Source organism: Rhineura floridana, chromosome 7 (genome assembly GCF_030035675.1).
Source record: "Rhineura floridana isolate rRhiFlo1 chromosome 7, rRhiFlo1.hap2, whole genome shotgun sequence".
Classification (NCBI taxonomy): domain Eukaryota; kingdom Metazoa; phylum Chordata; class Lepidosauria; order Squamata; family Rhineuridae; genus Rhineura; species Rhineura floridana.
This window is the reverse complement of record NC_084486.1, coordinates 38,544,368-38,571,865: the sequence shown is the minus strand read 5'-3', so window position 1 is coordinate 38,571,865 and position 27,498 is coordinate 38,544,368. Positions and strand designations below refer to the sequence as shown.

Sequence of the window (27,498 nt, the reverse complement as noted above, 5' to 3'; positions counted from 1 at the left end):
GTAACTTGTCCCTTGGGTCCTCCTCCGTGCCTGAGGACTGGAAAGTGGCAAATGTAACGCCAATCTTCAAAAAGGGATCCAGAGGGGATCCCGGAAATTACAGGCCAGTTAGCTTAACTTCTGTCCCTGGAAAACTGGTAGAAAGTATTATTAAAGCTAGATTAACTAAGCACATAGAAGAACAAGCCTTGCTGAAGCAGAGCCAGCATGGCTTCTGCAAGGGAAAGTCCTGTCTCAGTAACCTATTAGAATTCTTTGAGAGTGTCAACAAGCATATAGATAGAGGTGATCCAGTGGACATAGTGTACTTAGACTTTCAAAAAGCGTTTGACAAGGTACCTCACCGAAGGCTTCTGAGGAAGCTTAGCAGTCATGGAATAAGAGGAGAGGTCCTCTTGTGGATAAGAAATTGGTTAAGAAGCAGAGAGTAGGAATAAACGGACAGTTCTCCCAATGGAGGGCTGTAGAAAGTGGAGTCCCTCAAGGATCGGTATTGGGACCTGTACTTTTCAACTTGTTCATTAATGACCTAGAATTAGGAGTGAGCAGTGAAGTGGCCAAGTTTGCTGATGACACTAAATTGTTCAGGGTTGTTAAAACAAAAAGGGATTGCGAAGAGCTCCAAAAAGACCTCTCCAAACTGAGTGAATGGGCAGAAAAATGGCAAATGCAATTCAATATAAACAAGTGTAAAATTATGCATATTGGAGCAAAAAATCTGAATTTCACATATACGCTCATGGGGTCTGAACTGGCGGTGACCGACCAGGAGAGAGACCTCAGGGTTGTAGCGGACAGCACGATGAAAATGTCGACCCAGTGTGCGGCAGCTGTGAAAAAGGCAAATTCCATGCTAGCCATAATTAGGAAAGGTATTGAAAATAAAACAGCCGATATCATAATGCCATTGTATAAACCTATGGTGCGGCCGCATTTGGAATACTGTGTACAGTTCTGGTCGCCTCATCTCAAAAAGGATATTATAGAGTTGGAAAAGGTTCAGAAGAGGGCAACCAGAATGATCAAGGGGATAGAGCGACTCCCTTACGAGGAAAGGTTGCAGCATTTGGGGCTTTTTAGTTTAGAGAAAAGGCGGGTCAGAGGAGACATGATAGAAGTGTATAAAATTATGCATGGCATTGAGAAAGTGGATAGAGAAAAGTTCTTCTCCCTCTCTCATAATACTAGAACTCGTGGACATTCAAAGAAGCTGAATGTTGGAAGATTCAGGACAGACAAAAGGAAGTACTTCTTTACTCAGCGCATAGTTAAACTATGGAATTTGCTCCCACAAGATGCAGTAATGGCCACCAGCTTGGACGGCTTTAAAAGAAGATTAGACAAATTCATGGAGGACAGGGCTATCAATGGCTACTAGCCATGATGGCTGTGCTCTGCCACCCTAGTCAGAGGCAGCATGCTTCTGAAAACCAGTTGCCGGAAGCCTCAGGAGGGGAGAGTGTTCTTGCACTCGGGTCCTGCTTGCGGGCTTCCCCCAGGCACCTGGTTGGCCACTGTGAGAACAGGATGCTGGACTAGATGGGCCACTGGCCTGATCCAGCAGGCTCTTCTTATGTTCTTAAAGAGGAAGGTCTTCAGTAGGCGCTGAAAAGACAATAGAGATGGCACCTGTCTAATATTTAAGGGGAGTGAATTCTGAATGGTAGGTGCCACAACACTAAAGGTCTTAAAATATCCATGGCTCCAGACAAAGTTTTACTAGCAAAAAATGATAGATCCCTGTCTCCAAGGAACTTACCAGTTAAATTCTGATGTTGAGGAAGTCATCAGAAGAAGGGGGGAAACACAAAGGACAAGTGCTGAATGCTGACTGCAAATAAATGCAGTTATATATCGTTAGACTTGCTTACATGAGGATTAAGAGCTTCAGTCAATGACTTTGAAGAAAAGGCACAACCAACAGGGTGAAATGGATGGAACTATGACTGTGGCATCGTTCAACCTGGCTGGTTCCTTGAGTCCTCTACTTTGGGGGGAAAAAATTAAAGGCAACCAAATGCAAAATCGAAAGTGTGGTACGGTAGAGGGGTGCAAAACATTTTTGATAAGTTTGAGTGCAAGACAGAAAAAGATGGATGCCATTTAGTCCCAGGCCAGTTGAATCAAAGTGAAGTGCTTACATGCTTTGAATGGGGCTTAAGCACCATCACCTGATGTCCAGATTGCACCCACTGATACTGGCCAATTTAAACCTCAGTCCTGTATCTTACCTGAATCTGGCATGTATTAGAGAGCAAACTATTTCAAATTACACGTGACAGAAACTGACAGATCAGGAAATTACAAAAGACTCAAGATTTCTATTTGTCTGTTTGCCTCTACTGGATAGTGGAATGGCACCATGGTCCATGTTTAAATCCTGCCTTCACAAACTATAAACTTGTATGCAGCTGTGCCCCTGAAATTGTTTTATAGTGGAATTGGCAATATAAAATTACAATTCATAATACTTCCTCCCAGTTATATGGAGTCATGCATGTTATGTATGGAAACAGAAATAACTGCTCCTTTTGTAAAGTTTTGCTTTTTCAAATAGACTAAGATCAACCACCTAATGAATACATTGGGAAGTTATTCAACATCAGTGTTTCTAATCCTTTTATGACAAAAAGAAATAAAACTGTTTCATAATTAAAGCCAATTAGTGGCATTCATTGGATGCAAAATTGACTTTTCTTGTATGCAAAACTTGATCTTTTAAACTCAGTGGGTTCCTGATGTTTACCAAACTAAAGGAAGACAAATAATGAATACCAGCTATCAATTCTTTGCTCACCTAAGAAACTCTCTAGTCTGAAAAGGGTGTATTCAAAAGAACCTCTTCTTCATCAATGGAAACAATTTCTATGTGCAATCTGCAAAAAAAAACCCTATTGATAGCTGAAAAAATAGATTTGGAATGTATTATATTCCTTTTACTGAGCAAATACAGGTTATGTTGGAACCAAACTTCACAACTTCATACACAGATAGCGCTCTTCATGTAAGAAAACAAAATCCATATAGTTTGAAAAGGTATGCACGACTGCTATTTTAATTTAGAGTACACAGTGCCAAAAAGAATTTGCATTCCACACTTCCAAGGACACAAAATACATTATTCTTCCTACACTGATATTGTAACATCTGAAACAGTCCTAAGCACAAAAGAATGGCTGACATTTTATTTATGCAATAGTTTATGTGTTTGCAGCATCAGCACCAGGCACCCAGAAAATGGTATGAGGGCACTTCATATTGTTACATTGTTAGAGCTAAACAGGACTCAAGCCTGGTCAGTGACTGAATGGAAGAGTGCCTGGGAAATCTACATAAGCTACTTTGAGCTGTCTTGAAGTAAACATTAAAACATGGGTAGGGAACCTTTTTTAGAGAGCCAGTGTGGTGTAGTGGTTAATATGCTGGACTAGGACCTGGGAGACCAGGGTTCAAATTACCACACAGCCATGAAGCTCACTGGGTGACCTTGGGCCAGTCACTGCGTCTCAGCCTGAGAGGAAGAAATGGTAAAACCACCTCTGAATACCGCTTACCATGAAAACCCTATTCATAGGGTAGCCATAAGTCAGAATCGACTTGAAGGCAGTCCATTTCCATTTTCAGGGAATCTTTTTAGCCCAAGGGCCATATTCCCTTCTAGGTGATCCTCTGGGGGCCACATGCCAGCAGTAGGTGGGGTCAGAGGCAAAAGTGGGCAGAGCAACAAATTCAAAACGTATGTTTATATAGCAGACCAATTGTAAATACACTCACTTCTCTATCCTCCATTCAGGCAAGCAAGAGGCTGTATCAAAGTCCAACAACACATTCCAGCCAGGCAAAAACATTTGAGGATATTTATTTATTTCCTACCTTTTCCCCAAGGAGCTCAAAATGGTGTACATGGTTCTCCCCCTTCTCATTTAATCCCCTCAACAACACTGTGAGAGGCAATGACTGGCCCAAGGTCACCCAGGGAGCTCCATGGCTGAGTGGGGATTCAAACCCTGGTCTCGCAGGTCCTAATCCACCACTCTAACCACTACATCATACGGGGTCAGCTGGTGAGGGGTGTCGCCTGGGGGGAGAAAGTGTGGCTGGGGAGGGTGTGTGGCCTGGGGGAAGTCCCAACGGCCTGATAGAGAGGCCTGTGGGTCCCATTTGGCCTGCAGTTTCTCAGCCCTGCATGAAAACCACAGCATAGTCTAAATTATGACCTTGCATGAACCTGTGGGTTGCATCTTATCAAATGTGAACAATTCTTTATAACATTCATTAAACTATTGTTTTTTCATGTAAGCATCTTTGCCTTTTCGTATTTAAAGAAAAAAAATGAAACCTGAATCCTCATTAGGCTCAGGTCATGGATCTCCCTTTTTTGGTCCTTTCCTGGTATTCCAATGGCTAAAAAATAGTGTTGGAGAATACAGAGAGCAGGGATCAGGTCACATTTCTAATATGGACTGACTGCATGGACTTCAGCCATTCACTGTCTCTTGCAGATTCAATTTCCTATCTTTAACATGGAAATAAACATTCCTGGCTTCACATATTTGTTGGGAGGCTAAGCATAGTAAAAAGGCTGTAACGTACTTTGCAAATTAAAAAGTGCTACATAAATATCAAACTGATAAGGGCTCTGGAAGCAAATGACGTATTGATAGAGTGCTTATGAGCTTCATAGACAGAGCCCCCTGAGTTCTGAGAATCAATCCCATCTTGGCTGTTTTCAATGATCTTTTTTTAATAGCAAAAAAGTGTCCATGCAAGACAAACGCCATAGTCGTTTATGCTCCTACTGCCTGCTCGCCTTCAGAATTGTTTTCTCTGGGACCTGCTTGCAATTCTACAGCAAAGGTTAACAGACTAATTAAACTGAAGCCTGGCGAACAGTCCTATTGGCAATGCCCAACCTGGCTACTGTCCAACTTCTTTAGATGTATGAATTATGCAGAGCTAATAGAGACATTAAGGAGCAAAACAAGAACAGCAGCAGCAACACTCAAGCCAGAACTGTCCTGAATATTCACAGAGTATCAACCATAAGGCTGTTGTTCTGTTTCAACATTAGGGACAGGTCACGTTCATGATGACTCTAGACCCCGAGAGTCCAGGCAGCAGCAAGTCCCAGATAGATCTCTCGTAGGTAGCACCACAGCAAAATAGCAAGCCAGGACCCAGGGCCAACAGCCCAAGTCAGAAAGAGTTGTAGGACGAGGCCCCACAACAATCGGAAGTCATATTGCAAGTATGTGAAAGTCAGTTTTATACCATCAGTCTGTAGAGAGCAATACTGTATACTTCACATGGCAGCAGCTCTCCAGGGTCCTTAGGTATAGGCCTGTTATTCAAGACACTTTAATAAGGGTTACTGGGAACTGAAACTGGGACCTGGGAGCAGAGAAAGCTGTCAAAGTGAGTCAGACCATTGATCCAGCTCGCTGGCTGGCGGCACCTCTCTAGGGTCCCGAGCAAGGACTCTCCGAGCCCTACTGTGAGATGCTGGAGACTGAATCTGGGACTTCTTGCATGCAAAGCACCTGCTCCACTACTAAGCTACTGCCCTTCTCCTTATGGATATTCTCTGCTATTGGGTGTTCCTCATATTTAAGCAATAAAAAAGTGTTACATGCAACCCCCACAAAAAGCATTAAAAGCTATATAAACTTTACACTGAATAAAAACTTTACAACAAGCTTCCCACATTCTTTCCCTTGGTTTCCCCATTTCTCTCCCTCCAGTCTCACAGATCACTCTCCTTTTCCTCCTGTACTTCCTTTTCTTTTCTGTCCTCTCTGTCTGTCTGTTCTGCTGCTTAAGTGCTGATCTGAATCTTGAAAAGCACATAGCGCTGACAGAGAAAGTAGAAAAGAGCTATGCTCTTCCTGCTTCCTCTTTCACTGTTAAAGATTTATACAATATATGCCCTGCTCTTCACAGACCATCTGAGGGCAGGTCACAGTTAAATAAACTAATAAATACGCTCATTAAAATATCTCATTAAAACATTACAATCACATTAAAGCCATATAAATTTTACAATGAATCAATATACTTCCTAGAGCTCAGGTGTGAGTCTTCAAAAGCAAATAGAAGTCAAGGAGGAAGTGGGAAAGAGTGTCACTCTTCCCATTTCTTCTTCAGCTCTATGTGCTTTCCAATGGGGAGAACAGGTAACCACATACACCACCTCATAAGAAAGGAGGCACTGAGGAGGGCAGGAAGGTCAGAGGCTTTGTAGGCAGTACATTCACAAAGGGACCACTGTAGGCAACTCTGGGATTAGAGCATCACACATTTGCTGTGCAGCATGAGAAAATGATGACTTTAAATTATTTCAAGAAGATAAAAGTTGCAAAGTTTGAGTGTAGAAAAAAGAAAAGAACACAAAAAAGAGAAAAAGAAATTAAACAGAAATTAATACAAACAAATAATATTGACTAAAGATAATAATGGTAATAAATTATCAAGTTTTAGAGCAGGCTCACAGACTGTACAGATTTTCTGTTACCAGTTTGACCCTAGCATATAAAGGTATAAGGCCAGTACTTAGACTTATGTATATAGATGTATATATTTTCTAATTTTTTAAAAATAAAACTTATATATCACTTGATTGTATTTACTGCAGGATCTTCAAGTGTAGAAAAAAAGACAAAGTGGTTTTTATATTATCCTGAAACTTGTTCCAATAATTTACAAATAACGATCATTTTTAAAGAAAGAAAGAAAGATTGCATGAACAACATTTAATTGGAGTTACACAACATGGCCTTGTTCAATTATGGTTTATCTATGTAAGGAACTGAGTGATTCCATCTTTTTCTGAAATCTATAAGGTTGGGACATACTCTCCACCCAGCAAAGCAGCACCAGCCTAAGGTCCTGGGCTCCTTCAGGAGGAAGGACAGGATATAAATTAAGTAAGTAAGAAAGTAAGTGTGCCTGAATAAGAGCTACAGATTCAGTCTCATTGTTTCAAAACCAACTTGACAAATACAATTCAACAGGAACAAAATCTTAACCTTTATCAGTTTTGCAATTTAGTTTTCATGCCTGTCAGCCACTGACTTTATTATGCACAATCAAACAGATTTCTTTTTGTGTGTGCTTAAAGTCATAATGTTGGCTACTGGGTGGAATATAAAAGCAGAGAGACAGTTGAGCCTGCATTACCCCTACTTATCTATTCCACATGCTGTTCTCTAGATCTTTTTGGAAAGAATGAACTAGTTCGACGTATCAAAGCATGAGATCAAACTAAAAAATCAAATATTAAAATCATTACTATCATTGAAAACTTTAGGAGTTATTTGAAGATGCTAGGACATTATTTCTCAGCAGCTTTAATTTAACACAACAGTTTGTTGCAAGCAAATCAATGTCTACTTGGTGGGAATCAATGTCACCAAGGACGACCAATACAAGAGTTTGGATTACTGAGGGACAGGATATTTCAGTCAGCACCATTCCAGCACGATGCACAGCTTTGCATACTGGTGATTATTGTTATCACTGTCAGAAATTTAAATTCAACAGAAAGCAATGTTAAGAATAAGAATTACACAATGGCATTAGGATGCTATTGGCACTGGGATGATGTTTCCGGTACCAGAACAAGAGGACACACTTGTTTCCTTGCTCCACTGTTGGGCCTCAAACTTTGCTCTTCTGTGTGTCCCGCCGTCCCCCAGTGTCACTGGACAGAAGACAGGGCCTTATAAAGCATCTACAAGACTGGCCCTGTCAATCTGCATAAGCTGCAGTAGGAGGTAATGTGAGTTGTTTATGTAGCTGAATGGTGAGAAAAAAGAGAAAATCTTACTAGTGAGTTAATAATTATAATGAGAATTCAGCTGGAACTTTCTCATACACAGCTTACGTTCTTAGCCACTGCCATATTACTAGCAATCTGCTTAGCATCAGATATTATGTTAACTAAATGGGTATTACTAAGCCTCAGCTTATGTGGCAGCAGCTGGCCTGCATTTCGATTGCTGAGAACATTAACTGACTGTCATTGATGTCCATTCAGCTGGCACTTTTGAGCTATACAGAAGCCTAGAGAGAAAATCTCTTCACTGTGCATAAACAGTATGGGTATAACAACATTTGTCCTGACTAGAAAGCTATGTCTGTGCATGCTGCCCTGGTCCTCTCCTTAATCTCTAAGCCCCATAATGTTCCCCATCAGTAGAGAAATGCCACTGATTTCTTCCATTGGGGAGTAGTGCCTTCTCAAATCAAGACAGTAGAGATTTATCAATGGTTTTAGTTTACCACAGTTCTTTAGACTAGTTCTGATCTTTAAAAAAGAGGTTTGGAGAAGGGCCATAACTTGGTGGTAGAGCATTTGCTTTGCCTGCAGAATGTCCCAAGTCCCAATGAGAGACCCCTGTCTGAGATCCTGGAAAGCCACTACCAGTCAGTGTAGATATTACTGAGGTAGATGGACTAATGATCTCACTCAGTATAGGTTTCTGGGCGAATTCACAGTTCAATGCACTCCAGCTGGTAATGATTTTATTCATTTATTCATTATCACACTAACAGACCACTTTTCATCACACTGTGATCATATAATGATCTCCATCAGCTACATAAAACAACACATTAAAATTCATAAAACAATTAAAATTTCCATAACTTGGATTGTAATAAAAATTACAATAAAACAAGTGACATGGCAAAATGAAGCAATCTCACAAATCCAGCACAACATAAGCAAAATCTGCAAAAGCCTGACAAAGAAAGAGTGTTTTTACTAAGCGAAAGACACCCAATAATGTTATGGCAATCTGTGCTTTCAGGTTAAGCACTTCCATAGCCTGGGCACCACTATGTAGAAGGCCCTGTCCTATCTTACAAGAAGGGTCTCTCCCCACTGATGTCAGGATTGGCTGATATAGGGAAAGGTACTCCAGACCTTCTTTCAAATGAATGTTAAAGAGACATTTAATTTTTTTTAAAAAAAGATTGTGTTCAAAGCACAGTGTGCTTGTGCAAGACCAATGATAACTAAGTCAACATGCAATTAGCTGATAAAATATGCAGCAGGAGCTTGCGATTATCAGTGTGCGTTACTGAGTGCTACTACATGGGCAAAGGGACCCCACCTTTTTTACCTGAGAGTGTTGTGAGGCAGTGGTGGAAGCATAGGGTGGTTAACTCAGAACTTTGCCTTTAATTCTAATTAAACCTTCAGTGAGAGTGAGGTTGCTGATTCTTATCGCATACTGGGGATTTCTTACACCCGGTGGTAGATTGCATCCACAATCTAAAAGCAGATACTGGACTAGAGAGACTGCTGGTCTGTTCCAAACATGTTACAAATTCCTAAGGAGCCGAGCACATTCTAGGAAGAGGTGTGACAATCAGCCAGTGCAGAAATCAGATTTTCATTTATGCCAGTGTCATTCCTTTCTTCAACAGAAGAACTGCTGCTCTAAATGTAATATAACTAGGAATAGTCAGAAAGGGCAGCACCAGGCCTCAGTGCAAGGATCCTGCACACCAGGGATTTATTTATTTATTGTATTTGTATACCGCCCCATAGCCGAAGCTCTCTGGGCGGTTTACAGTAACTAAAAACATTAAAAACAAATATACAAGTTTAAAACACATCTTTTAAAAACAATTTAAAACACACTGGGATGGGGAACTTCCAGATGTGGTTGGAGTCACAGTTCCTATCAGCCCCAGCCAGCATGGCCAATGGACAGGGATGCTGGGAGTTGGTAAACATCTGGAGGGCCAAAGGATTCACACTCTTGTAACATACTGTACTAATAGCGAACTCATTCTTCAAGTATGGATTCTTATGTAGTTAAAATGGTACCACCTACACACAAGAAGGAGCCTCTGCGCTGGCTGCCAGTGAGGTCCCGGGCTGAATTCAAGGTTTATTTATTTAGGACCAAATGCACATGGTACTGTACAGAAAACAAAACAATAAAAACAAGTCCCTACCGCAAAGGTGGACAATCTAATGAAAATAAAATAAAAAGACAACAAAGAGGAAGGGAAGGGCATAAAACAGGCAGGAGACAAAGCAAGCACTTCAGGTACACATACTCTGGATATACAGGATTATAAAAGTAAAACCTAGACTGAAATTCCAAACGCTTTGGAGGAAAGTTTTTAGCTGAGACTTAAAAACTGAAATTGAAGGAGCAGTCCGCAAGTGGTCCAGGAGACAATTCCAGACATATGGAGCAACAAGAGAAAATGGACAAAGTCAAGCTAATGGATAAAAAGCATAGAGTTCACAGAAAGAAGATCCGAGCAGGGCTATAATGAGAAATAAGGGCTGAGAGATAAGGGGGAGACAGATCTCATAAAGCTTTAAAGTATTAGTAGTGGTATGCAAGATCCTAAATGGCTTGGGACCCAAGTACCTAAAAGAACGCCTTACCCAATATCAACCATCCCAGGTCCTATGATCAGCAGGGGAGGCCCTGTTGGTTGTTCTGCCACTGGGGGCTGCCTAGTTGGCAGTGATCTGTAATAGGGCCTTCTCTCTGATGGTCCCCATTTATGGAATGCCCTCCCTCATGAAGTGTGTCAGTCTTCGTCACTACTAACTTTTAGGAGAAATTATAAAACATTCCTGTTTACCTTGGCATTTGATGTCTTAAAGTCCTGTCTAGCAACTCTGTAATTATTAGTTTGAGAGTAGGTGATTGCGTTTAGGAGTTAACTGTTTGTAGAAGGTTGTTTTTAATTGTTTTTAAAAGTTTTAATTTTAGTATTGTTATGTTTGCCACCCTGGGCTCTTTTGGAGGAAAGTGCGAGATATAAATCTAACAAATGCTGAGCACGTTCAGCAGATATGAAATGCTGACCGACTGTTTTGCTGGGGGGGGGGTAGATGGTGGTGGTGGAATGGAATATCCTAGAAAAGGGCATGGCTGGCTGATGGGCTGGCTGGAACCCTGAACAAGGAACTTCACACTACGACATTCTATTGTAGTTCCCACTTGTTACTGTACAGTCTAGACAAGACCAAAGCAAAAGCAGAACCAATCAGAGCAGAACTAAACCAATGTCTGAATTTAGGTAGAGTGCAGTGCAAAATCATTTTAGTTAGGCTTGAACAGTTTCTTGAAATAATTAACTGCTATTTTCTGGTGCAATGTTTTAGTTCCCTGCTGTTTGCTAACTGCGTTGAAGTACTCTCAGGCATCACGTAACTGGCCAATGTTAGCTATCTGCTCACAAAAAAAGGAGCTGTTCAGAACGAATTTTGTGCCACCTGACACCACTTGATTCTGAATAAATATGGAGCAGATGGTGAAGGGTTCTGAGGGAAGGGAGAATATATGGTGACCATCCAGGGCCAACTGCTCCATCTTCAAGGAATAAATGTTTTCAGGCAGCACAAAATTAATAGCTGCATCTCCCATCTTAGAAAAAGGACACCCAATGTTGGACAGTTATATAATTGCTTTAAACATGGTTAAAAACAATTCTGACTGATTAAACAAAACCTAGCCCAGCAGCTACGAACTGCAGTTTGCCAGGTTCTTTACCATTCTCATTTTTGTAGTCTGAGGCAAGCAGCAAAAACCAGGCTTGTCAGCCTCTGGGTTGTCTGCCCTAACTAGCAGCATCTCTCCAGCATTTCAGACACGTTTCTCCCAGTCCTACCCAGAGGTGCCAGGGACTGAGCCTGGGTCCTTTTGCATACAAAGCATGTGCTCTGCCACTAAGCTGAGCTAGGTGCAAGCCAGCCCCTTAAAGCAAGAGCGCTTCCTTCTGCTTCAGCAGTTTCACCTCACAAGCCTCATTTGCCAAACACTCAGCCTAATACCTAGGGTCTGAATTGTAGGTATAAATTCATGCAGCAAATCTCATGCAGAACAAGTTCATCCCATTCACATCTGGACGCCAGGAGACAACTGCAGCCAGGTACTGTTTCTGTAGTGTTTTTGTTGGTGGCTATTCCAATATGAGTCTGGTTCTGTTGGAACTTCTAGAGCAGGAGTGGGAAACCTTTTTCATTCAGAAAGCCACATTCCCTTCTGGGAGCCACATGCCCATGTTGGGCTTGGCCATAGGCAAAAGTGGAGCAATGAGCATACATTTTTACCTTTGTACAGTAGTTTCTGCGCACACACACACACACACACACACATTTCTTTTTAGCCTCCACTGTGTCCTACTACTTCATGGTCAACTGCAGAATTTACAGCCCTATACTGCTGTTAGACACATACAATCTTCTCCTACTCCTGCTTTCGTTCTGAGTACGCTGTCCTGCTCCTGCATCCCTATGGGTTGTAGGGTTTCATCTCCCAGCCTCAAAACTTCAAGGCTTTATCTGGACTGTTACATGCTTTATCGATTTGATGTATTATTTACCTGTAGCTGATTGCTCTGTAACAACTTAGGTAAGTATGCCTGGCTGTTTGATATTGGTACAGAATGTAAATCATTGAGAAGAAGGGAGAGTGTTCTTCAATGCTTAGTGGCTAAACCAAGGAAAAATAAGGAGCATGATGCTAATACCACTAAACAGTGGTATTGTGGAATACAGCCAATGTTTGATGACTGAGTTTCCACTATTTTTTTTTTCATCCCTTTCAGGAATTTTGTTACTTTTCTCTTTTTAATTAAAAGGCTGTAGCTTAAGACTAGGGTCACTGAACTGAGCTCAGAGTTGCTCAAGTAGGGGAGGGGCTGTTGCTCAGTGGGAGAGCACATGCTTTGCATGCAAAAGATCCCAGGTTCAATCCCTGGCATCTCTAATTAAAAGGATAACGTGATGGGAAACAGCTCCGCCCAAGAGCTACAGCCAGGCCGGCTAGAGGGACCAATGGTGTGACTCAGTATAAGGCAGTTTCATATGTTCTAGATAAATTTTATTTCATCACGGGTTCTTGAACTGACGGTTTTGACCCACATGAGGCAGTCTATTGAATACTATACTAGTACTGAGAGACAGCCTCATCCCCTCCCCACTGCAGTTTTGTACATACAAAGAACCCCTTCCCCCTCAAGCCCAGGCCACATTTCCCAGCAATCCCAATTCAATTTCTCCTATCATATTAAAACATTTTCTTATCCACAGATGGAGATAGGTGAGAGAAGTGATGATGCTGGATGTGAATGAGGAAGAACAAAGCTAAGGCAACTATGATGTCATTTCAGACTGCAAGTTTTTTGTCCACGTAACCTCTTTCAGAGTGTACATCCCATCATTTACACCAGCAAGCACTTTTGTCTCCTTCACATCTTAAGATTTTTGCTGTGCATACTGTATACATGAGGAGGTTGTTTGCTTGACCCATCTGTATGAATCAGGAATCTATGGCCCTTGAGATGTTGTTGGATTACAGTTTGCATCATCCTTGACCGTTGGCCATGCTGGCTGCTGGTGCCAATGGGAGTCCAAGAGCATCTGGAAGGCAAAGCTTCCTTATCTCTGGCATATATCTTTCCAATTTGCTTCTGATAGATATGGTATTCTCTTATTTATTTATACTTTTTAAATTCAGTGATCTCTGACAGCAACTCACTTTGATTCCTCCTATTCTATTGATCTGGATATACTGGTTCATATTTTTGGAAAACATTGTTCATATTTCTTTACAGATTTGGTAAAATTGCAGGTAATACAGAAAATATCTCTGGATTGGGCCTGTAACAGCACCCTACTATTACACTATTCCAGGGACCTTTTCTAGGCCTATTGTTCTTTGGCATTTATTTATATCTGATTCAGGCTGATAAATAAAAGCTTTTCAATACCTCCTCACCCCCAGCACATCTAAACAAATTAAAAACTGATCCATGCAAAAAAAGAAAAGAAATTCACATTAATCCTATCTATACATCTTTTTGAAATGCAGCTCACCATCAAGGTATCAGAGCCTCTAAGACACACAGATCTGAAATCTAACGTACACTGCAACAAACAGCCTAAAATAACAATGCAGGCAGACTCTGAAAGCAGCTATGTTTTATGTCTTAAAATTATACCCTACTTTGATTTGTCTCCTTCAATCACATTCAGTATTTTATGTCCCCTGTCTTCTTACAACAGAAGCACAGAATTATTTTGAAAATTACAGTACAAAATGAGCTCAAAAAAGGACCTCCCAGTCTACTTCTCTCTTTGAAGCAGCAAATTGTGTACTCTTCATGCTTCTATGTATGTTTGCCAAACACAACTCCCCATAGTCCTTCTCCATTGATTGCATTTGTATACCGCCCCATAGCCAAAGCTCTGTGGGCGGTTTACAACAATTAAAAACATTAAACACAAATATACAAATTTAAAAACACATTTTTACAAAGTAATTAAAAAAACCACCATGTCACTTCTCCCATTACAACATTTTCTTAAATCCTTAAATCAACATTCCTTAAATCCTTACACTGCCTTTCCGTCTGCCTCCAGATCCAACATAAAACTTCTTATGCTTACCATCATAGATCTACCCCTTCATCCTTCTGCTCATATTCCAAAATATTCCCTACCAACAACAATTACTCATCTAGCTCCACCACCCTCAGCTGTCCAAAGTACTCCTTCAAATGACTTCACTCCTTTTGCTGCTGCATCTTAAATCTGCAGCCACCTCTCAGAATATCTGTGTGATGCTACCTCTCTCACTTCTTTCAAATACCTCCTCAAACTCATCTTTTCTGTGAAGCCTTTGCATGCGCCCTACTAAAACTACTTCCCCATCCCTTTGGTAGCCAATGTGGGGCTGTCCAGATGTTGTTAAACTACAGTTCCCATCAGTCCCACCCAAGATGGCCAATGGTCAGGGTGATGGGAGTTGGAGTCCAACAAAATCCGAAGGGCACCACACTGGCTATTCCTGCCTTACTGAAACTAAGCCTAAATAAGTGTAGGTATAAGAGGGTCGATGACCTTCCTGGGGAAAATGAAGTTGAAGGGGCAGGATTACAGTTTGAGATTGATGGACAAATGGTCTATGAACAAGTTCAAATCTGCAGGGCCTGATGAACTGCATCCTGGAGTACTGAGGGAACTGGCTGAAGAACTTTCAGAACCACTGTCTATTCTCTTTGTGAAATCTTGGAGGATGGGTGAAGTGCCAGACGACTGGAGGAGGGCTAATGTTGTCCCAATCTTCAAAAAGGGCAAAAAGGAGGAACCAGGGAACTATAGACCAGTCAGCCTGACATCGATCCCTGGGAAAATTATGGAGCAGATTACAAAGCAGTGAGTCTGCATGTACCTTGAAAACAATGCAGTGATTACTATAAACCAACATGGATTTATAAAGAACAAATCCTGTCAGACTAATCTTATCTCAGGTTTTGATCGGTTAACCTTACTGGTAGACTGTGGGGATGCTGTGGACATATCTCGACTTCAGCAAAGCTTTTGACAAAGTGCCCCATGACATTCTGATTAGCAATCTAGCTAAATGTGGGCTGGGTGGAACAACTATCAGGTGGCTCCACAGTTTGCTCCAGAATCGTACTCAAAAAGTGCTTATCAATGGTTCCTTCTCAAACTGGGGGGGGAGGTAACGAGTGGGGTACTGCAGGGCTCAGTCCAGGGCCCAGTGCTCTTCAACATTTTCATTAATGATTTGGATAAGGAGGTGCAGGGAATGCTTATCAGATTTCTGATGATACAGAATTGAGAGGGATAGCTAATACCTTGGAAGACAGAAACAAAATTCAAAGGGATCTTGACAGGCTGAAGCATTGGTCTGAAAACAACAATGAAATTTAACAGGGATAATTGCAAAGTTCTACATCTACAAAAAAGAGGTGGGCTCTCCAACACTGGAGGCATTCAAGAGTCAGCTGGACAGCCACCTGTTGTGTATGCTTTAATTTGGATTCCTTCATTCAGCAGGGGCTTGGACTCGATGGCCTTATAGGCCCCTTCCAATTCTATGATTCTATGTATTTTAATGGGCCGGTTTTATTGGAATTATATATGTAGCTGTGAACTGCCCTGGTTATTATTGATGAAAGGCAGTATAGAAATATTTTTAACTAAAATTGTGTGTACATATTTAAAGCGAATTAAAGTAATGAACAGAGGAAACAGAGGAGAAAAACACCCACAGTTTGGACATACATATCTTGGATTAATAAGCCAATATATGAACAAAACTTATTCTGCCTGCACCATCTCTTCCTTCCTCCCTTTCCAATGCATAGCAATTCACCCTGGAAGTCTTTGATTAACTATAGTTTCCCATTAGATCCAAACTGGGAAACTAAGGTTATTAGGTTCAGAACAAGCCAGGATCTTACACCATAGCTTGAAATCCGCTGATGAGCCTGGCTTGTTCCAAACGTGTAAACCATAATTTCCCAGTTAAGATGTAACAGGAAACTATGATTAATTAAAGTCTTCCTGACTTACGGTGGTGCACCATGAAGGGAGAAATACAGTGATGCTTGGTGCCCATTTAATCGCACAGGGAAGAGGCAAGACCAGACACACAAACAATAGCACACCCTACACACCAGCATATTCCTGACACACAATCTCGTAAATGCCCCTAATTTATACTGGCATACACGACCAGCTTAGATCTGCTATGAATAATGTAGTGGCACCGACTATCTCCTTAGAGTTTTAACAAATCATAGCACAATCTACTAACCAGTGATACCAATGCAAACTGATTCAATGGGTACTTTGCCAATGCCAAGAACTCTCCAGACCTCTGGTCTAGCATATGGAACGTACAGGATAAGGTTTTCTAGAAATCAAAGCAAAAAGCCTGAAGCAAAGCTTTGTGGCTGTAATGCACTGCTATATAAGCCGTGGCTGGTGTATTTATTTCAGTATTAGAGACAGATCCATGTGTGTAATGGAGATATGTACACACAAAGCTGCCTTATACCATATTAGAACCCAGGACTATCTATTCTGAATGGCAGCAATTGATCTCCAAGGTTTCCCATCCCTGCTACTTGAGCTCTTTCAACTGGAAGTAATTAGGATTAAGCTTAGAATAGTATGTGTGCAAAGCATAAGCTCTGCCACTGAGCTACAAGGTGTGTATGCACAAGTGGTTGTCCAACAATAAAATCTCTGCCTGCATGGAAAAGACAGACTAAGAAAAGAGGAGAATATGCTAAACCAGCCTACAATTGTTACCAGACTGCAAAATAAATAAATAAATTACTAGCTCTCTGGAGATGGTAGAAGAGGGATGAACAGCTCCATCCCTTTTGCAGCAGCTTAAGCAGAGCCTATTTCTATACAGAACACAGAGGAAAGACTTCTTTCCTCTGGCAGCCTGGCTGGTTCTGTGCTGGGCAGAGGAGGGACAGAACACTTGATCCCTTCTCCACAAGCCTGCTCACTGGCTTGCAGGTAATTCCTTGTTGCTGATGCCTACCAGGTTAGCGGTTAAATACAAGACTGTGTTGAACATTGGAGCAAGTTTTAATATAAGGCCTTTGGTATTCCACAGTTGTAACAGAGAAATCCTTGGATGCCCAGATACAGTCTTACCTGCAATCTCATTCTCTTCTAGGTTGATTGTTTCAAGAGCTTGCAAAGAGGTCAGCTGCTCTGGAAAGTGACGAAATTTGTTTCTGGAGAGGTTGATGACTCTCAGATGTAGCAGGGTTCGGACCTCTTCTGGCAGATGATGAATGTAATTCCCTTCCAGATTAAGTTCTGCAATTGGACAGGATGAGAAATCATGAAAACCTGGCCAATTCAGAAAGTCGCCCAGCCAAACCTCCCTTTCTCAGGCAATGTCCTTGTTATTAAATACAAGTAATAAAAAACAGAGATTGTAGGAGAGAAGATGTCAGTGCTTGCTGGCTTCTTTGCTAACATAACAAACCCTGACAGCTTAAGCCAACCTTAAGACGGGGGGAGAGGGGGAGAGAAGGCTTTTCTGTCTCTCCAGAACTCTCAAGGAAAGGTTGAGGAATATGCGTGTATGTGTGTGTACAGTTGTTCTACAGAATTCTAAAAGTCTCTTTTTGCAAACTGACATGCCAGACCTTTATTTAAGGATGGGAAAACTGTGGCCCTTCAGATGTTTTTTGGACTCCAACTCCCATCAGCTCTCGCCTGCATGGCCAGTGGGTGAGGAATGATGGGATTTGCTGTCCAACAGCATCTGGAGGGCCACAGGTTCCCTATCCCTGATTTAAGATATTTATAATATCTTAAATAGATCATCAGAATCGATTCCAGGATGGTTTACAAAAATTAAAACTATAACCACTAGATAAAAATACAGAACTATAAGAAGCGGCAGATGGAAGACAAAACAGCAATACTTAAAGTGCCTGAGAGAACAAAAAGGTTTTAGCCTGGTGCTTAGAAGCCAACAACAGTGAAACTGGGTGTGTCTCCTCAGAGAGGTTATTCCACAGTGGGAAATGGACAGAGCTTGGAAGATTACTTTTAAAAAGTAATAAATTACAGTTACAGTTACATGGCCCAAAAAGTAGCAATTACCGTTACAATTACAATTGCTTTGAAAGTAACTGATTACTTTGCTTTTCCTTCAAAGTAATCACTACAATTACATTTCAGTTACTTTAAAAAAACTGCCTACAAGGTGCTGACCTTGGCTGCTGCACATCTAAGTAGCCTAAAACAACATTACAAATAAACAAACAGTAAAATAAACAGAGGCAGTAGAATAATTATTTTTATTCATAAGATAGCAATGGTGGTCTCTCCACTGGTAAGGGTGGTGGGGAGGGAGGCTGAGGCCACTACTCAGATCTTTGCACGTCAAACCAAGTGCAACCCCCCCCCCAGCCAGCAAGCATAATCTCTCTCACTTAACTACCTCCCAGACCCTGCCCTGCCACCAACTAAGGGACACTCACTCAAGCAAACATTTTCCCGAGATGCAAAAAAGTTAAAATACTGCAAATGCAGCACAGTAGCCAGAGAGGGTGGTGGAGGCCACTTCGTGTGCCAAAACATGTTGTCATCTTTCATCTCCACAGTTCTTTATTTCCATTCCGCTGTTGCCTCCTTCTCCTCCTTTATCCATGTTCTTGACCTCTGGATCCTTTTCCCCTCCACTCCATTCTTCACCACCACTATCCGTTTTTTAAAATAATTGTTTTCTCCACTCCACCCCGTCTCACTCTCTGCCTCCTCCCTCGTTGCTTCCTACCCACCCATAGAGCATGAGGGAAGAGAGACACTGCACAGAAGCCCAGTTTGAGGAACATGATTTTCATCCACAAATCAGAGGAGCAGAAGACTTCCCCCTGCTCCCCCCCCCAAGTAATGCCCAAAAGTAATTCTGGAAACATTACAATTACTCCACAAAAGTAGTAAAATTACTTCTAGTTCTATTACAATCAAAATGTAAAGGAATTACACACTTGTTACTCAAAAAAGTAATGAATTAGAAGTAATTCGTTACTTGTAGCTAGTTACTTCCAAGCTCTGGAAATGGAGCACCTCTGCTGAAAAAAATAACCTTGTGTCTAGCTGAGTTGTGGCTAAGAGTACAGGCAGAATGGTATGCAAACTGGCGCTCCATGAGATTCTCAAACTGTTCAGGGCTTTAAAAACAGCTAAGTACCCACACTTTGAAATGGGCTCAGAAATGGACAGGTATTCAGTGAAACTCTTTTTAGTGTTGGCAACACATAGTCTGAGTTTAGCTGACCCAATCAACATTTTGGCAGCTATATTTTGTGAGGCTTCAGGAGGTTTTCAAAAGGCACACTAACAGTCTGGTTTAACACCTGAAAAAAGCACCGAATAACCAACAGGTTAAAACTAAGCAGTGTACTAATAACCATCTCTCTCAGAAAAGGTCTGAGGAGCCAGAGAGGTGAATCATCTCTGTGTACCTCTGGTATATGTCGTAAGGTATCAGAATTCATTTCCCCACATGGAATTCAAATTCCCCCCCTTTCCTTGATGGCTATTTTGGAGGGAATAGAAAAAGGAGGCATGTTAAAATTAGGCTTTTAATTAATCTAAGATTAATTAGGGTCTGACATACAGGCATTCAGCTGGGAGGCTTCAGAATCTTGGTCTGTTTCAAAAACTCCTCATTTCTAAGCAAAATCTTGACTTTTTTGATAGGTAATGTGGGCCTTCATTCAATATTCTCTCTAATGTGAAGTTTACAGAAATCTCTACAGGTCAATTTAAAGAAGAGATTTGCTGTCTATGATATGAAGCTTAAAACTTTCATTATTAGGCTTCACTTTGAAGAAAGGGAGCAAGGCTAACCATCTGGAATATACCCTGCTTGCCCATGGGGTGCCAAGGAAGTATCCCATTTCAATATGACTTTTGTGCAGCATACTCAAAAGGGGGGAGGGGAAATTTGGCCTGCTGAAATCTTTTTCTCCAAATTATTAATTAAAAAGAGAGAGAGAAAGAAAGAAAACTGGGGGAGGGGGTCTCCCTCATATCCTACATTTAGAAAGCTATAGAATTCGAAGGAAACTTATAACGTGGTGAGCCTGCAAATCTACTTCAGCTAGTGTGAACATTTTAATGTGAGGGTATCATCATCCCTTTTTAGGACTGTACATTCAAATACAGAAGCAATTGAAATGTTCCTTCTAGTGCTGACATTGCACCATATATTTCAAATATATTTCTATAGTGCTTTTCTTATTAAAGCAGTTTGCATAGCCAGAGCTGGCACCAGACTGCAGGGGCTCTCAAAGGCAGTTGCGGGGACTTAAATAGGCCTGGCTGCGTCAGCAGATTAGTGCGCTGCGTGCACACGCCTGCCAAGATGGCAGGGGCTCCGTGTCCCGATACTAGCGCAGATCACGGAGCGGGAGCTACGCCCACTCAGTCCCAGCCACAGGGGCCCCTCTCAGTGCCAGGATCTCCTCCCAGGGCCAGGGGCTTTGGGTCAGTGTCCAACCTGGCTGCCTGCTAGTGCTGGTCCTGTACATAGCAATAAAATTAATTAAGAAAAATAAAATGCAAAAAAAACCCACAAAAAAAACCAGGCAGGCACAGTATTACCACAATTTCTGGTGAGGCGAACTGAGGCCTTATGATCCTCTGGCTCCAATCTACCCCTCCTAAGCTCCACCCCCTTGTATAAAAGGGCCATCCTCCTGTTCTGGGGGCAGGTGCTACATTTGCCGTTTGAGGCTTCCTGCCTGCCATGTTCTTTGTGCCGCTGGACGGGAGCAGCAAACTCCTTGGGCTCAGGGGAAGGCACTTGTGAGAGCCTCATATCTGGCCCTGCAGGCTTCTATCTGCAACCCCAGGCTCAGAGGGCTCCTAACCATCAACCTCATGCTCAGAGTCAGGAGCTCAGTCCAGTTCCCCAGCCAGCCACACAGCAACTTTGGACTCAGCCAGCTCTTTCTCCTCCTGCAAGCTTGAGGCTGGGGCCGTAACACCAACATGCTAGCTTTCTACAGGTAAGCCTTTACCCACAACCTGAAACAGTACAAGTCACACATAGCTTTATCAGTGCATCTTCTTTTTGTGAGAATTAAGCCAAAGTCTCATCTAAATCTTCTGTCTGACATGAAAGTCTTGTTATTGTTCATTATTACCACTCCTACAGTGCCACTGGTGGTACTTAGCAAGTCACCGAGCAGGAAAAAGAAGACAGGGCCTTGATCTGGAGCGCTTACAAACCAGAGATTTCTTTTCTCCAAAAAAGGTGTACAAGTGGCTACCTTTTGCTCTCAGTTTTAAACAATCTGACTGTGGAATGAAGCCTGTAAGTGAAAAGAGTTACATCGTGCTAGAAGAGTGCCTGTGTGCGTGAAAGACTTTGATTCACAGTTTTGCTAATTTTTAAAACTCCTTGCAGCTCCGTGTATTGGCTCTGACTTTAAAATTTTTCCATAAAAAGCTATACCAACATTTCGCTAAATGACGGCAATGCATTCTTTTATCACTGAATTTAGGCCACATTTCCCTGCTTCCTGCTGCTGTTATTCAGGAACTGCTTAAGCTATGGACATTACCAAAAAAGTGCCATTTGGGTGGAGTCTCTCAAGCTCAGAATCTCCTTAGCCATAGATATTTATCTTCCTTTTGCCAAGGTTTATGCTAAGCTATCTTTCCTACCGCACAAGCAGCCAGACCACTGCCTGCTCCTGAAGTAGTCAAGCAATTTGTCCAATTAATTAGCAGGGGTTTTTGTGTGTGTCAGTACTCACTGCTATGGAGTACCGGCACCTCTTTTTTTGCTGCCCATGGGAGCCATTTTGTGCTGGCATGCACAGCACTTTTAAGATATGAGTACTGGTGCCTCATTTATTTATTTTTACCAAAAAAGCACAGACTATTAGTATAAGGTTATGATGATTTGAAAGGAACCAGTATTGATCTTCATTTTCTATTTCTTTTTATCTTTTCCTATTTATTTCATCTTTAGAAACTACCTAGCACTTTATTAAATCCCATATGCTCAACTGCACAAAAACCTGTTTCACACTGCATTTTTTTTTTTGACACTGCACAAAATTTGTCTAGCTGCATGTTAGAATAAACCCTGCCTTTTGCACTGATTAGCAACTAGGAGTCAGAACAAGTATAACTAGATCCCGATCTTGACTTACAAAGCTAGGGTACAGTAGCAAGCCTTCTACATGGGATGACAGTAAAAAGCGTCTACTCCATGTTTTCCCAGTTTTCTTCCTCAACTTGCCTATTTTCATTACAACTTTCTTTAAAGCCACTCTCCCCTCCACAGACCGTGTGGGCCTCTGGCGCCACTCCACTCCACCTACCTCTCCTCCCTTTCTGTGAATGCCCTGCACGCTGTGTGCGCAGCTGCCATCAACCAAGATGGCGGCGGAGGTTTCTCTAAGGGACTGATAACCCCACCACCATCTTCGTTGATGCTATGCTGCGTGCGCGAATATACCTGCCATCAATCAAGATGGCGGTAGGGGCATAAGCCCCTTAGAGAAGTCTCTGCTGCCATCTTGGTTGATGGCAGCTGCATGCACAGCGTGCAGGGCATTCACAGAAAGGGAGGAGAGGTAGAAGGAGCAGGATGGCACCATGGGCCTGCATGGTCTGTAGGGTGTGTGTGGGAGCTCCATCTCTGCGATCTGCAGCAGGGTCGGGAGTCGACACTGCTGAGGATCACGGAAGGGGAGCGCTACTCCCACACCCTAGGCCCTTGGCCAGGGCCAGACCTGGTCACCTTTTGGCATCAGCCCTGATAAGAAGAACCCTGCTAGAACACACCAAAGGCCTATCTAGTCCAACATCCTTGTTCCCAGAGTAACAAACCAGATGCCCCCAAGAAGCCAGCAAGCAGGACCCAGGGACAACATGTCTCTCCAAATGTTGTTCTCCAGCAACTGGCATTCAATGGAATACGGCCTCTTGGCTCTGGAAGTAACGGAGCCACTGAAAGCCTTATCCTCTAGGAATCTTTCGAGTTCCCTTTTACAATTATCTAAGTTGGTGGCTGTGATGACCACATCTAGCAGCAGCAAATTCCACTGTTCAACAACGTGCTATATGATGTAGTAGTTCCTTCTGGTCTGCCCTGAACCTCCTACCATTCTGTGAGCATGGGTTCTAGTATAGAGGGACCTCTCTATTTGCTTCTCGCCATGCATAATTTTATGCACCTCTATCACGTCCCCCCTTGCCCTTTTTTCTATACTAAAATGCCCCAAATGTTGTGAGGAGGCAGATCCACCCATGCCCTTAACTTTAGTTCAGCAAAATCCATACGTGGCAGAAAGTCAGGCAGGAGGAGGAATTGAGCAAAGAAGTTCTGAGAAATGTAACTGTTAAAAAAAACTGCTTAACTTCAAGAATCCTGCTCAACCTGGTGGACATGTCTCTGTGCTTATGCTGTGAAATTCCATTGTCTAAGAAAAGGGGAAGTAGATAAGCATGCATGGCTTTAGCTGAAAGAGTATATCATCTCAGTGACCTCGCAGTTTGGCAGAGCCACTTGGAACAGTGGGGGGGGGGAGTTGCCCTACTGTCAGTGTTCTCTCCCTGCACGCTTGTTTTCTCGTTGCAACAATAAAGGTGCCTCTGGCTGGCTTGTTCTAATATCAATCTTGTGTGCCTCTTTTCCACAACAGTCGTAATCTTTTCTCATACTGAAGTTGCTCTAGCCCCTCAGTCGTTATGGTTGCCATTTTCTGGCTGTACAGTATCATTTCTGAGATGCAGTGAATACCTAATTATAGTTCAGTATAGTTCATTTGCTAATTCAACATTAAGCAACCGCTGCCAGAGCGAAGAAGGAAGGAATGAGATGGGGCAGCAAGGAAAGCCCCCCACTGTTGTTGCCTGCGGTGCAGAAGGATGCCGCGGCAATGATGCCTCTTCTTGCTGGGAGCACAGGGCAAGGCATCTGCTTTTGAGAGCTCTCCCGCTGCTGTAATGCGTATGACACTCAATTACAGATGAGGAGAAGTTGGCAGGCACTAAACCTTTAGTGTCAGATGGATGCTTGGCAATGTTCCATTATAACGTGGAATGAGGTCACTAATACAAAGTATTAGTATAAACAATGAAAGAACAAACCCCCACAAATTATACAGCACCATCAAGGTACATAACACTTTACAAGAGTCAAAGAGAATGAGACCCACCCAATCTAATCTGATTGCATAATAAAAGCATTAAGTTGTCCATCAATAATTGGACAGCAGTCAGACTTGACACAAATAGCTCCTTTAAGTTTATTATTTCTGACTGTGGCATTTATCTTGCCCCCCCCTAATTTCCAACCCCCACCCCAACACCAAGATACCTATATGACTGTGTGTGCATAGTTTGCTGGTAGCACCAGACAGCAAACATTTGCCTTCATGCAACAGGAGTTAAAAATGTATGAACAAGGACTAATGTGCATACAGTACACACTATTGAAATTACATGGGAAATGACAATGGCTTTTCACCTGCAAACAGTAAAAACAAAACAAAAACTCATGTCATTCCTTTTAAAAAGACACATTCCATATTTAGGGCTGATTATCTCGCCTAGTCGTGAATGATTTCTTCCCCCATCTATTAACCTGTCTGTCATGGATCTTGTCTAAGATAATATGCAGACCTAATGCCTTTTGGAGTACTTCCATACGTTTCCATAATGAACTGCATAAACTGCTGTTCAGCAAGCAGGAATCTCAAGAAACATTACTTGAGGAAGTGGCTGTGGTCCCATACTTTATAACTGGATTAAATCTTTTCTATTTAGCAAAACATATACAATTTTAAATCAGGGATGGAGAACCTTTGGCCCTCCAGATGTTGGTAGGCTACCACTTGAATCATCCCTGCCCATTAGCCATGCTAGTTGGGTTGTTGGAAATTGTAGTCTAACAACATCTGGAGGGCCATAGGTTAGCCACCCCTCATTCAAACAACAAGCAAGAAACACAATAATATGATTCCAAGGGATCCCACTTCAACTCAGACAAGCCCGGAATCAGTCCAATTTAACTTGGGATTTGAGTTATGTCCAAATCCAATGCAAACTCCTAGTAGTAAGGGGCAGGGCTAACTGTGCGCTTCACACACACTACGCACAATACTATACGTTTCAAAAATTAAAACGTCTAACTACTTAACAAAATTGTTTGGTTTGGAAAGAAGAGGTGGGGTGGAGTGTTATAAGAGAAATGGGAGACCCTGATTATCTCCCAGGGCCTCCTCTACATCCATCTCAGAAAGGAAAGGAAGCAAGTACATCTCCACCATGGGCTCTCCCATTTTGAAAGAGAAGATATAATATTGCCATCCCACCCCAACACCACAGCTATCCTCTTCTTACTTCCACTCCCTTCCATCATAATGAAGCATCTTCTCATTTTCTCAGTGCTCTAATTATGAGGGATTTAGCCCATTTTAAGTGCCCTGAAAATCCCAGGGTATTCCCACCACTGTGGTGGATGTGGCTCTCTTTTCACACATGTGGAAAACCTTCCGTTTTGCACATATGCAGACATGACGATGGCAAATGCAACTTTTGAAAAGGTTAGTGGGGAAGAACTTAAACCCACCACCCACCTCCTCAATTTGCAATGTGGATCAGTTTTAAAAGAATGTGAATATCACTTTAGTTGTCATGCTTAGTTTACATTGCTTCAGTCTCCTCTGCCAGGAAAGCAGGAAGACTTCACATCTCCAAATTGACTATTGCAAATATGGTCTCCCCTTGAATTATTTGAGCTGGAAAAGGTAAGCTGGAGCCCCCTTTTTTCCCTCTTGAAGATGATGGCATTTGAGCAGGTTGGCCTGGTTCAAACACGATAAGCCAAGCTATGGCTTACCAAGACAGCACAAATACGAGGGCTCCCAGAGAAGAGCTGACAGCTGCTTTGCTCCTCCCTAGACCTTTTCTGCTCCTGTGCTGTGTTCAGCAAAACCAATGTTTGACTTAACAGGTTATTTGAACCCGGCCTTGTGGTTAAGCTCTCTCCTCCCTACCTACAGCAACCCTGCTGTTGGTGTGTGGTTCCTGTGACCGGCTGAATGGTGTGCGGCCTGCTCAAGATGGGGTCACACTCCATCTGAAGGAGCGGGTTCGTAGTTTGAGGGTTCTCCTGGATCCACTGCTGTCGCTTGAGGCACAGATAGCATGGAGTAGAGTGCCTTCCATCAGCTTAGGGTGATGTCCCAACTGCGACCTTATCTGGACAGGGATAATTTGGCTACAGTTATCTATGCTCTGGTAACCTCAAGGTTGGATTATTGCAATGTGCTTTACGTGGGGCTGCCTTTGAAAACGGTTAGGAAAATTCAATTAGTGCAGAATGCAGCTGCCCGATTGTTGATGGGTTCAAGACCAACAGAACATATCATACCTATGCCGTTCCAGTTGTGTTGGCTGCCTGTATGCTTCCGAGCCCAATTCAAAGCGCTGGTTGTGCCCTATAAAGCTCTTTACGCCTTAGGCCCCCAGTATATTCTGGAATGCCTCTCCTGATATGAACCTACCTGGAACCTTAGATCTGCCTCTGAGGCCCTTCTTTAGGTCCCCGCTCTAAGGGAGGCTCTGCGGGTGGTGATAAGAAAGAGGGCCTTTTCAGTTGTGGCTCCCCATTTGTGTAATATGCTCGCCAGTGAGGTCTGCCTGGCACCTTCATTGACATCTTTCCAGTGCCAGATAAAGCTATACCTTTTCTCCCAGTCATTTGTTAGATTGAGATGTTTTGTTTTAATGTGCTGCCAAATCTTCCTGTGGCTGCGCAGGGGTGTGTTATTGCTATTGTTTTGTTGTTGTTTATTGTTATGTTTTTATAGAATTTTATTTGTTTTTGTTTTAACATTGTGTAAGCTGCTTGGGGACCTCTGGGTATCAAGTGACTAATAAATATATATAAATAAATAAATAATAGCTGTAGCCTGTAGTTATCTGGCTTAGCTCAGCGTGGGAGCAAAAAGGGCTGGGGAGGAGCAAAGTTTCTGCAAGCTCCTCTTTTGAAGACTGCATATTCACACAGTCCTGGTAAGCCATTGCCTTACAGTGATGTGCAGACCAAGCTGGTGTGCGTTTCCGTTGGTGTAGCCATTTTTTCCATTGCCTAAGAGGTTTACAACACTTCTTTCTTAGCCTGTTCT

The 27,498-nt window shown here is 42.3% G+C and overlaps 1 protein-coding gene across 4 annotated transcripts in view; it reads right to left on the bottom strand.

Annotated features, from left to right (window-relative positions):
- Positions 1-27,498, bottom strand: part of LRRC20 (leucine rich repeat containing 20) — a 94,745-nt gene that overhangs the window by 19,866 nt on the left and 47,381 nt on the right. For all 4 annotated transcript variants that reach the window (XM_061635284.1, XM_061635282.1, XM_061635281.1 and 1 more), the window contains exon 4: positions 17,471-17,638. In XM_061635284.1, coding sequence (XP_061491268.1) covers positions 17,471-17,638 — 168 coding nt within the window. The remainder of the gene's footprint in view (positions 1-17,470; positions 17,639-27,498) is intronic.